Source organism: Salmo salar, unplaced genomic scaffold, assembly GCF_965601325.2.
Source record: "Salmo salar unplaced genomic scaffold, fSalSal1 ptg000129l, whole genome shotgun sequence".
In the NCBI taxonomy this organism is placed as follows: domain Eukaryota; kingdom Metazoa; phylum Chordata; class Actinopteri; order Salmoniformes; family Salmonidae; genus Salmo; species Salmo salar.
The window spans coordinates 1,370,361-1,382,917 of NW_027675318.1; the positions used below are offsets into that span (position 1 = coordinate 1,370,361).

Consider the following 12,557-nt stretch of genomic DNA (forward strand, 5'->3'; position numbering starts at 1 on the left):
ATTCACCGGAAGTTTGCGGTGGGTATGCTAGTTCTGAACGTCACATGCTAATGTAAAAAGCTGGTTTTTGATATAAATATGAACTTGATTGAACAAAACATGCATGTATTGTATAACATCATGTCCTAGGAGTGTCACCTGATGAAGATCATCAAAGGTTAGTGCTGCATTTAGCTGTGGTTTGGGTTTATGTGACATTATATGCTAGCTTGAAAAATGGGTGTCTAATTATTTCTGGCTGGGTACTCTGCTGACATAATCTAATGTTTTGCTTTCGTTGTAAAGCCTTTTTGAAATCGGACAGTGTGGTTAGATTAACGAGAGTCTTGTCTTTAAATTGGTGTAAAATAGTCATATGTTTGAGAAATTGAAGTAATAGCATTTCTAAGGTATTTGAATAACGCGCCACGGGATTCCACTGGCTGTTGAGTAGGTGGGACGATTTCGTCCCACATACCCTAGAGAGGTTAACGGGATTGGTTGGACAACAACCAGTGAGATAGCACGGCGCGAAATTCCCCCCCAAAAATTCTCAAAATTTTCATTCAAGTATTATACGGCATTTTAAAGATACTCTACTCGTTAATCCAACCACATTGTCCGATTTCAAAAAGGCTTTACGGTGAAAGCAAAACATTAGATTATTGTAGGATAGCACCTTAGCAACAAAAAAAAGCCATTTTCCAAGCACGGATAGCCATCACAAAACCAGATATACAGCTAAAATTAAGCACTAACCTTTGACAATCTTCATCAGATGACACTCCTAGGACATCATGTTACACAATACATGCATTTTTTGTTCGATCAAGTTCATATTTATATCCAAAAACCCAATTTTTACATTTGCGCATGACGTTCAGAAAATGTTTTCTCCCCATAACTATCGGTGAATGGGCACATTAATTTACAGAAGAACTCATAAACGTTGACAAAATGTATAACAATTTTGTGGGGGTGCTTTGCTGCAGGAGGGACTGGTGCACTTCACAAAATAGATGGCATCATGAGGGAGGAAAATCATGTGGATATATTGAAGCAACATCTCAAGACATCAGTCAGGAAGTTAAATCTTGGTCGAAAATGATTCATCCAGATGGACAATGACCCCAAGCATACTTCCAAAGTTGAGGCAAAATGGCTTAAGGACAACAAAGTCAAGGTATTGGAGTGACCATCACAAAGTCCTGACCTCAACCCTATAGAAAATTTGTGGGCAGAACTGAAAAAGTGTGTGCGAGCTATAAGGCCTACATTCTGACTCAGTTACACCAGCTCTGTCAGGAGGAATGGGCCAAAATTCACCCAACTTATTGTGGGAAGCTTGTGGAAGGCTACCCAAAACGTTTGACCCAAGTTAAACAATTTAAAGGCAATGCTACCAAATACTAATTGAATGTATTTCCTACTTCTCACCCACTGGGAATGTGATGAAAGAAATAAAACCTGAAATAAATAATTCTCTACTATTATTCTGACATTACACATTCTTAAAATAAAGTGGTGAACCTAACTGAGCTAAGACAGGGAATATTTACTAGGATTAAATGTCAGGAATTGTGAAAGATGTAGTTTAAATGTATTTGGCTAAGGTTTATGAAAACTTCCGACTTCAAATGTATATTGCAATATATTTCAATCTCTTTTTCCATTTTTAAATTAAATATTACTTCTGGCAACCCGCCTCACCCAATGTGATACGGATCTGCTATTTTTTTAGACCTTATAGCTAGAACCTCCATCAGAAGCTAGCCATCAGAAGCTAACCAGCTAATTAGCTACTAGCTATTTAGTCCTTGTTAGCCACTGCTAGCGGACCATTACACCGGATAATCGCAGCTAGCTAGCTGCTACCGAGTGGCCCAGCCCATCTCCCAGCCTGCTCAGTGGACTCTATGATCACTCGGCTACACAGCTGATGCCTCCTGGACTCTTCACTAACACAACTAGAAGCCACTACATCACCGGATTCCTGCCGTAAGCTCTGGACCTTTGCACCGGAGTGGCTATAGTGGCTAACACCCTTGTCCCGAAGCTATCACCAGTTAGCCTTGAGCCAGGTGCATCTCCCGGCTAGCAAACAAAATTACTCCAGCTACAATACCTCTTTTGCCAATTGGCCTGGACCCTTTGTTGACATGGAGCCCCGACGATCCATCACGACTGGTCTGCCAACGTAATTCCGTCCGATGTGCCCTCAACTGGCCTTTGCCAGACGTCGGTGTCCCGAAGCTAGCACCAGTTAGCCTCAAGCCAGGCGCGTCTCCCGGCTAGCATAGTAACGACTACCTAACGGCTTCCCTGGTTCATATATTGCTGTTCACTGGACCCTATGATCACTTGGCTACATAGCTGATCCCTGCTGGACTGTTCATTAATCACGGTACTCTGTTTTGTTTATCCGTCGGCCCCAGCCTCGAACTCAGGCCCTGTGTGTAGTTAACTGACCCTCTCTGCCCATTCATCGACACTTTACCTGTTGTTGTTGTCTTAGCTGATTAACTGTTGTCTTACCCGTTGTTGTCTTAGCTAGCTATCCCAATCAACACCTGTGATTGCTTTATGCCTTGCTTTGTCTCTCTAATGTCAATATGCCTTGTATACTGTTGTTTAGGGTAGTTATCATTGTTTTATTTTACTGCGGAGCCCCTAGTCCCTCTCAACATGCCTCAGAGAGCTCTTTTGTCCGACCTCCCACACATGCGGTGACCTCACCTAGCGTAACTGGTGCCTCCAGAGATGCAACCTCTCTTATCATCACTCAACGCCTAGGTTTACCTCCACTGTACCCGCACCCTACCATACCCCTGTCTGTACATTATGCCTTGAATCTATCCTACCACGCCCAGAATTCTGCTCCTTTTATTCTCTGTTCACAACGCACTAGATGACCAGTTCTGATAGCCTTTAGCCGTACCCTCATCCTACTCCTCTGTTCCTCGGGTGATGAAGAGGTTAACCCAGGCCCTGTGTGCCCCCAGGCGCTCTCATTTGTTGACTTCTGTAACCGTAGAAGCCTTGTTTTCATGCATGTTAACATAAGAAGCCTCCTCCCTAAGTTTGTTTTACTCACTGCTTTAGCACACTCCACCAACCTTGATGTCTTTGCCGTGTCTGAATCCTGGCTTTGGAAGGCCACCAAAAATTCTGAAATTTCCATTTCCCAGCTACAACATTTTCCGTCAAGATAGAACTGCCAAAGGGGGAGGAGTTGCAATCTACTGCAGAGATGGCCTGCAGAGTTCTATCATACTTTCCAGGTCTATGCCCAAACAGTTCGAGCTTCTAATTAAAAAAATTAGCTCCCAGCTGTACCCAGCTGTACCCTGGACACCATATGTGAATTGATTGCCCCCCATCTATCTTCAGCATTCGTTCTGTTAGGTGACCTAAACTGGCATATCCTTAACACCCCTGGCCATCCTACAATCCAAGCTAGATGCCCTCAATCTCACACAGATAATCAAAGAACCTACCAGGTACAACCCTAAATCCATAAACATGGGCACCCTCATAGATATTATCCTGACCAACTTGCCCTCCAAATACACCTCTGCTGTTTTCAGTCAGGATCTCAGTGATCAATGCCTCATTGCCTGCATCCGTTATGGGTCCGTGGTCAAACGACCACCCCTCATCACTGTCAAACGCTCCCTAAAACACTTCTGCAAGCAGGCCTTCCTAATCAACCTGGCCCTGGTCTCCTGGAAGGATATTGACCTCATCCCGTCAGTAGAGGATGCCTGCTTGTTCTTTAATTATAATTTCCTCACCACCTTAAATAAGCATGCCCCTTTCAAAAAATGTAGAACTAAGAACAGATATAGCCCTTGGTTCACTCCAGACCTGACTGCCACTCGACCAGCACAAAAACATCCTGTGCCGTACTGCACTAACAGCTCCCCACCCCCCGCAGCTACTTCCCCAAGCCTCCCCTGCTTCTCCTTCACCCAAATTCAGATAGCTGATGTTCTGAAAGAGTTGCAAAACTTGGACCCGTACAAATCAGCTGGGCTTGATAATCTGGACCCTCTCTTTCTAAAATTATCCGCCGCCATTGTGGCAACCCCTATTACTAGTCTTTTCAACCTCTCTTTCGTATCGTCCGAGATTCATAAAGATTGGAACGCTTCCGCGGTCATCCCCCTCTTCAAAGGGGGTGACACTCTAGACCCAAACTGTTACTGACCTATATCCATCCTGCCCTGCCTTTCTAAAGTCTTCGAAAGTCAAGTTAACCTCTTACATCTAGACGTTCCGCTAGCGGAACACCTGCTCCAATATCCAATGATGGGCGTGGCGCGAAATACAAATTCCTCTAAAATCCGAAAACTTCCATTTTTCAAACATATGACTATTTTACACCTTTTTAAAGACAAGACTCTCGTTAATCTAACCACACTGTCCGATTTCAAAAAGGCTTTACAGCGAAAGCAAAACATTAGATTATGTCAGCAGAGTACCCAGCCAGAAATAATCAGACACCCATTTTTCAAGCTAGCATATAATGTCACAAAAACCCAGAAGACAGCTAAATGCAGCACTAACCTTTGATGATCTTCATCAGATGACACACCTAGGACATTATGTTATACAATACATGCATGTTTTGTTCAATCAAGTTCATATTTATATCAAAAACCAGCTTTTTACATTAGCATGTGACGTTCAGAACTAGCAAACTAGCAAACTTCCGGGGAATTTACTAACAATTTACTAAATTACTCACAATAAACGTTCACAAAAAGCATTACAATTATTTTAAGAATTATAGATACAGAACTCCTCTATGCACTCGATATGTCCGATTTTAAAATAGCTTTTTGGTGAAAGCACATTTTGCAATATTCTAAGTACATAGCCCGGCCATCACAGGGCTAGCTATTTAGACACCCGGCAAGTTTAGCCTTCACCAAAATCAGATTTACTATAATAAAAATGGTCTTACCTTTCCTGTTCTTCGTCAGAATGCACTCCCAGGACTTCTACTTCAATAACAAATGTTGGTTTGGTCCCAAATAATCCATTGTTATGTCCAACAGCGGCGTTTTGTTGGTGCGTTCTAGACACTATCCGAATGGTAAATCAGGGTCCCGCGCATGGCGCATTTCGTGACAAAAAAATTCTAAATATTCCATTACCGTACTTCGAAGCATGTCAACCGCTGTTTAAAATCAATTTTTATGCAATTTATCTCATAGAAAAGCGATAATATTCCGACCGGGAATCTGCGTGACTGTAAACGGAGGGAAAAACAGAAAGGCGGGGGCGGCCAGTGCTCGCGCCTAAGCCCTTTGTCCTCTGATAGACCACTTAGCAAAAGCGCTCGTGTGTTTCAGCCAGGGCTTTGAATTACGTCATTCAGCTTTTTGCCGCCTTCTGAGAGACCATGTGAGCCGTAGGAAGTGTCACGTTAGAGCAGAGATCATTTGTAATGGATAGAGATGGCAAACAAGTTCAAGAAATGGTCAGACAGGGTACTTCCTGTACAGAATCTTCTCACGTTTTGGCCTGCCAAATGAGTTCTGTTATACTCACAGACACCATTCAAACAGTTTTAGAAACTTTGGAGTGTTTTCTATCCAAAGCTAATAATTATACGCATATTCTAGTTTCTGGGCAGGACTAATAATCAGATTAAATCGGGTACGTTTTTTATCCAGCCGTGAAAATACTGTCCCCTAGCCATAAGAGGTTAACAAACAGATCACTGACCATTTTGAATCCCATCGTACCTTCTCCGCTGTGCAATCCAGTTTCCGAGCTAGTCACAGGTGCACCTCAGCCACGCTCAAGGTACTAAATGATATCATAACCGCCATCGATAAAAGACAGTACTGTGCAGCCGTCTTCATCAACCTGGCCAAGGCTTTCGACTCTGTCAATCACCGTATTCTTATCGGCAGACTCAATAGCCTTGGTTTCTCAAATGACTGACTCCCCTGGTTCACCAGCTACTTCTCAGACAGAGTTCAGTGTGTCAAATCGGAGGGCCTGTTGTCCGGACCTCTGGCAGTCTCTATGGGAGTACCACAGGGTTCAATTCTCGGACCGACTCTTTTCTCTGTATATACCAATGATGTTGCTCTTGCTGCGGGTGATTCTTTGATCAACCTCTACGCAGAAGACACCATTCTGTTTACATCTGGCCCATTCTGTTTACACTGTGTTTGCAAACCTCCAAACGAGCTTCAATGCCATACAACACTCCTTCCATGGCCTCCAACTGCTCTTAAACGCTAGTAGAACTAAATGTATGCTCTTCAACCGATCGCTGCCTGCACCCGCCCATCCAGCATCACTACTCTGGACGTTTCTGACTTAGAATATGTGGACAACTATAAATACCTAGGTGTCTTGCTAGACTGTAAACTCTCCTTCCAGGCTAATATTAAGCATTTCCAATCCAAAATGTAATCTAGAATCGGCTTCCTATTTCGCAACAAAGCCTCTTTCACTCACGCTGCCAAACATACCCTCGTAAAACTGACTATCCTACCGATCCTTGACTTTGGCGATGTCATTTTCAAAATAGCCTCCAACACTCTACTCAGCAAACTGGATGCAGTCTATCACAGTGCCATCCGTTTTGTCACCAAAGCCCCATATACCACCCACCACTAGGACCTGTATGCTCTCGTCAGCTGGCCCTCGCTACATATTCGTCGCCAAACCCACTGGCTCCAGGTCATCTATAAGTCTTTGCTAGGCCGCCTTAACTCAGCTCACTGGTCACCATAGCAACACCCACCCATAGCACGCGCTCCAGCAGGTATATCTCACTGGTCATCCCCAAAGCCAACACCTACTTTGGACACATTTCTTTCCAGTTCTCTGCTGCCAATCACTGGAACGAATTGCAAAAATTTCTGAAGTTGGAGACTTATATCTCCCTCACTAACTTTAAGCATCAGCTATCTGAGCAGCTTACCGATCGCTGCAGCTGTACACAGCCCATCTGTAAATAGCCCATCCAACTGCCTACCTCATCCCCATGTTTTTATTTACTTTCTCTGCTCTTTTGCACACCAGTATTTCTACTTGCACATCATCATCTGCACATCCATCACTTCAGTGTTAAATTGTAATTACTTCGCTACTATGGCCTATTTATTGCTTTTCCTCCGTAGTCCAGATTTTTCTATTGTGTTATTGACTGTTCGTTTGTTTATCCCATGTGTAACTCTGTTGTGTTTTTGTCGCACTGCTTTGCTTTATCTTGGCCAGGTCGCAGTTGTAAATGAGAACTTGTTCTCGACTGGCCTACCTGGTTAAATAAAGGTGAAATAAAAAATAAAATCTTAACTTTATTGACAACACCCAAATGGATACTGTCATTAACACGGTTCTTCAATAATTACACACAATTCATAATACTGTTGCAAATATTATATTAAACAGGACATTCAAATGAGCCTTACAATTATAATCCAAAGTAGTGTGAAATGTACTCATAAGCAACCTGGAAATGGAGGTTACTCCCCTGAGTCTCCCCCATTCACATTCAGAATACATTGTGAAAAACTAAAATCTTTGCTCACCATTTTTGCTCCTGGCAGATATACTACATCCATAACTATCGGTTTCTTCATTAGCAGGGAGGAGTTTCTGCAATCAAATTGCCCTCGTGCTGCAATTTTAGCAAACACAGAAAGGGGCCTATATTGGAGACCAATTAGTCGTCTGGCACACTGCTTAGAGTTTCAACAACATGAATAACTTATTTCTAGCCTACAATCATCGATGTCACTACTAATGTGAAAAGAAGACAAAATATGACTATTCCTACTCATTTTAAGACAATTGTCAAATAATTTTAACATTCATTACAGACGTCAATTGTTGTACAACATCATGGCTCCACTGTTGGCATCACCTTTTACAGTGGATTTCCGCTGTTGTGGGCCTTTAACCATCTGTCTGACTTTGTTGTTCACACAGGAGAGAGACGTGACTATCGTGGATCCTCTGGGGAGCCTCAACAACCTCGTGATGCTGAAGAGGCAGAGAAGAGTCTCTCCAGATCAGAACACCTCAATAAACACCTGCAAAGACCCACAGGGAAGAGAACTCACTGCTGCTCTGACTGTGGGAAGAGATTCACCTCCTCAGGCATTAAAATTCATCAGAGAACACACACAGGAGAGAAACCTTACAGCTGTGATCAATGTGGGAAGAGTTTTACTTCATCTGGCTCTCTGAATCTACACCAGAGAACACACACAGGAGAGAAACCTTATAGCTGTGATCAATGTGGGAAGAGTTTTGGTCAATCTTGCCATCTGACTCAACACCAGAGAATACACACAGGAGAGAAACCTTATAGCTGTGATCAATGTGGGAAGAGTTTTGGCCAATCTTGCCATCTGACTCAACACCAGAGAATACACACAGGAGAGAAACCTTATAGCTGTGATCAATGTGGGAAGAGTTTTGGTCAATCTAGAGAGCTGACAGTGCACCAGAGAATACACACAGGAGAGAAACCTTATAGCTGTGGTCAATGTGGGAAGAGTTTTGGTCATTCTGGACAGCTGACAGTGCACCAGAGAACACACACAGGAGAGAAACCTTACAGCTGTGATCAATGTGGGATGAGTTATACTACATCTGGCTCTCTGAATCTACACCAGAGAACACACACAGGAGAGAAATCTTATATCTGTGATCAATGTGGGAAGAGTTTTGGTCGATCTTGCCATCTGACTCAACACCAGAGAATACACACAGGAGAGAAACCTTACAGCTGTGATCAGTGTGGGAATAGTTTTACTACATCTGGCTCTCTGACTTTACACCGGAGAATACACACAGGAGAGAAACCTTATAGCTGTAATCAATGTGGGAAGAGTTTTACTACATCTAGCCAGCTGACTTTACACCAGAGAATACACACAGGAGAGAAACCTTATAGCTGTGGTCAATGTGGGAAGAGTTTTGGTCAATCTAGCCAGCTGACATTACACCAGAGAACACACACAGGAGAGAAACCTTATAGTTGTGGTCAATGTGGGAAGAGTTTTTGTCAATCTGGCAATCTGACAGTGCACCAGAGAACACACACAGGGGAGTAATCTTATAGCTGTGATCAATGTGGGAAGAGTTTTGGTCAATCTAGCCAGCTGACATTACACCAGAGAACACACTGTATTGTATATATACAATAAATGTATTGGAGATGAGTTTTGTTTGGGCTCGTTCCAAGGGGACGAGAGTTCTAGAAGCTAGTGAGTTTTAGGATTCTATAGAAAGAGAAAGGATAAAAAAGTATGATTGTATATTATTATTTAGAAATACGTGTAGCCAGTAGACACCATGTTTATATTGTAGAAGGTGAAGCTTTGTAGATGATTACGTGAAATGGAAGTTGTAGAGATACTCTGAATGATCGGCTATGAAAAGCCAACTGACATTTACTCCTGAGGTGCTGACCTGTTGCACCCTCGACAACCACTGTGATTATTATTATTTGACCCTGCTGGTCATCTATGAACATTTGAACATCTTGGCCATGTTCAGTTATAATCTCCATCCGGCACAGCCAGAAGAGGACTGGCCACCCCTCATAGCCTGGTTTCTTCCTTGGTTTTGGCCTTTCTAGGGAGTTTTTCCTAGCCACCGTGCTTCTACGCCTGCATTGCTTGCTGTTTGGGGTTTTAGGCTGGGTTTCTGTACAGCACATTGAGATATCAGCTGATGTAAGAAGGGCTTTATAAATACATTTGATTGATTGATTGTACAACTGAATACATTCAACTGAAATGTGTCTTGGGTGCACTGATTGGTGTCACCTCGTTAGTCAGTATGTGTTACACCTGTGCTGGCTTGTCCATCTCATTAGTGGGAAGGTGTTTCACCTGAGCTGGTCCAGGTTCTATTTAAGAGTGTCTGGCCCAGTGCTCCAGTTGTCTTGATACATGTGGAGAGTCAACACCTTTAGTTGCTCCACCTTTTTGGTTTGCTTCCTGTCTTTAAGTTTGGTGTGGGTTTTTCTTTTGTTTTCCTCTTCTTGGGCAGATTTAGTGGGTCTCATGGTGGGTGTCTTTTATGTCCCAGTTGTTGTTACTAGTCAACTTCCAGTGGACACCCCCATAGTGTCTTTCAGAGCCCCTCCTAAAAACAAGTTATATTTTGGGTTGGATATTGCATCATATTGTTGATATTTTAATCAATGGCATTTCCTTACAATGCTCATTCATCTTTCAGTTGTTATTATTGTTTTTTATCCTCATATTTGTGTACTAAATATTTCAGTTTAATTTTCATAGTTTTTTCCTGTGAAGCCATTGTGTTGCATCCATGTCTGACATGTGCTGTATAAATAACTATTGAATGAACCCAATGACTGACCAAGCAACAGACTCTTGGTCCGAAAAACGGTATCAATCCAACTTTTCCAGCCTGCTGAAGGCGTGGTGGAGTGGTAAACACCACCCCCGGCTCTACCAGGGGCTTGAGGTGGTCTCCCATAGCTCTGCTTATGTCATGTTCTGTGGCCTTGCTGTTCCATTTCTGACTGCCCCTTGTCATGACGTTGGCCTCTTTGAGTACAGGGAGGACAGTTGACCCCCTCCCCCCTTACACCATCCCCCAACCTACCTTACCCCACCCAGGCCCTGTGTGAAAGGGTTGTAAAAACTCTGAGGAGAATCTCTTGCCACATGGCCCATAGAGAGACACAGGAAATTCTTCCAACTCACAGAATTGGGGAGCCAAGCGACATTTGTGTTCTGGAGAAGGTATGGAAGATTGGTGAAGAATCCAGCTACGAACTGGTCCGCTTGGTACAATTTTGTGATACTCAGAAGAGACAACATAGCCATATTACCATAAAACTGTTTATATAATAGCCTCAGCGATGAGACTTGCATCCACATGGTTGTATAGAATGTATTAATAAGGATAAAGCTTTTGTAATACATTGAGATGCTATGTACTGATGTTAATGTGATAGAATTGTATTCCTGTACCAAGCTTAACTCAGTCATCGGCACGCCCCCCAGGGACACAGACAGGACCAGGCGTCATGTGACAAGCTGTTCTATGTCACTATAAAACCCACCCTGATTTACTTTTCTCCAGACCAGGCCTCCATTGCGAGTTGGCCAATAGGTTTGACCATCCAAGTACTCTACTGAAAGTGAACTTTTAGACTATCGAGACCAACAGAATAAGAACAAGTCTTTGATATTAATTATTAGTCTGCAGCTAGAAATTATATCATTGAACGCGAAGACCGACGAAACATCTATTCTATGACGACATTAATGAATGTCGCTTTGAAAGATCCATTCTAACCGAGAGAGAGAGACAAAACTCTCCAACAGAACGACTCTTCAACAAGGATCCCGACGACACAGTGAGCGTAAATATATATTGATTGCAGTTGTTCCCGAATGAGTGAGCGTTCATGTACAAAGGATTAGCATATCAATTGTTAATATTAATGAACTCTGTGTGTCTCCTCAGCTGACCGTTTATGACCCTTTGTTCAACAGGCCGCCAGGCCTGTTTAGACCACTAAAGCACATTACTCTACCAATTCTTTGTGATGATAATTACTGTTTGTATACTTTCTGTGAATTACTTAGTTTAGTAAATAAATGATTTTAAGACAATTGATGTATGGATGATTTTAGTAAAGACTGGGTTCGTGCAGATACAACAATTTACGACGTTTGGAATGAGACTGGACGCGAGGTAAAATACACCATTTAAACCAGAAGATAATCGGCCTATACTATAATATATAATGTTATAATATAGGAAAGTTATAACTTTGTAATCTGAATATTTTCCTTGGTGCCCCGATTTCCTAGTTAATTACAATTAAACGATTAATCAGTTTAATCGCGTGATAATAATTACAGGGAGTTAATTGATAAACATGTCTTCAGTTTAATCGTACCCCAAAGACACGACACCCTGCAACACAAAAACACATTTAGTCATATTATACAAAACACTCAAGTAATGGATATGGAGCATCTATGGCCTCAGTTACACCTGGCACCTAAATGTGACTTCTGTCATCCGATCACTCCAAGCTGCATTAGGTTCAGATCTACCAGGATGGGCCTTTGACACAGTCAGGCCACTGATTATGCATCAGCAATGTAAAGAGATGGGGTGAATGAGGGGAAAAGTACATTTGACACAAATTACCTTCATAATATCAAAGAACAAATGTGTGTGTCTGAGGGGAAAATGAACTTTCATACAGCCCAAATGGGTGAGAAATTCCACCAATGTCAGTGGACAATTTGTACTAATGTAAATAAACATAGATGATGGAACATATTCCCTTTTGCTGATGTGATGAACCGCTAAGGGGACATAAATATTTACCATCTAAACCATGTGTGACCTCTCACCTCTCTGGCTGTAGAAGTGTTCTTCCTAACCAGTCCCTCAACAGCTCTCTGACTGAGCTCCACCCTCACTGGGTCTTCAGAGGAGAGGAAGGCTGAGGAGGGATGGAAGGATGAATGGATCAGTCAGTCAATAAAGTGTAGAGCTGCTGTCTATGCTGTCTGACTAAATCACTATTTTAGTAG

The 12,557-nt window shown here is 42.5% G+C and overlaps 1 protein-coding gene across 1 annotated transcript; it reads left to right on the top strand.

The window, feature by feature from the left end:
• The first annotated feature begins 2,189 nt into the window (after window positions 1-2,189).
• On the top strand, window positions 2,190-11,685 carry LOC145866077 (uncharacterized). Its single transcript, XM_082970940.1, has 2 exons — window positions 2,190-2,217; window positions 7,942-11,685. The coding sequence occupies exons 1-2, from the start codon at window positions 2,190-2,192 to the stop codon at window positions 9,072-9,074; spliced, it is 1,161 nt and encodes a 386-aa protein (XP_082827066.1). The 3' UTR covers window positions 9,075-11,685.
• The last annotated feature ends 872 nt before the right edge of the window (window positions 11,686-12,557 follow it).

What these genes read in the sequence shown, in the direction of transcription:
- LOC145866077 (XM_082970940.1), top strand. Translation starts at nt 2,190, where the DNA reads ATGTGCCCTCAACTGGCCTTTGCCAGAC. An exon ending in TCAACTGGCCTTTGCCAGAC is followed by an intron (nt 2,218 to 7,941) that starts GTCGGTGTCCCG and finishes TTGTTCACACAG; the next exon opens with GAGAGAGACGTGACTATCGT.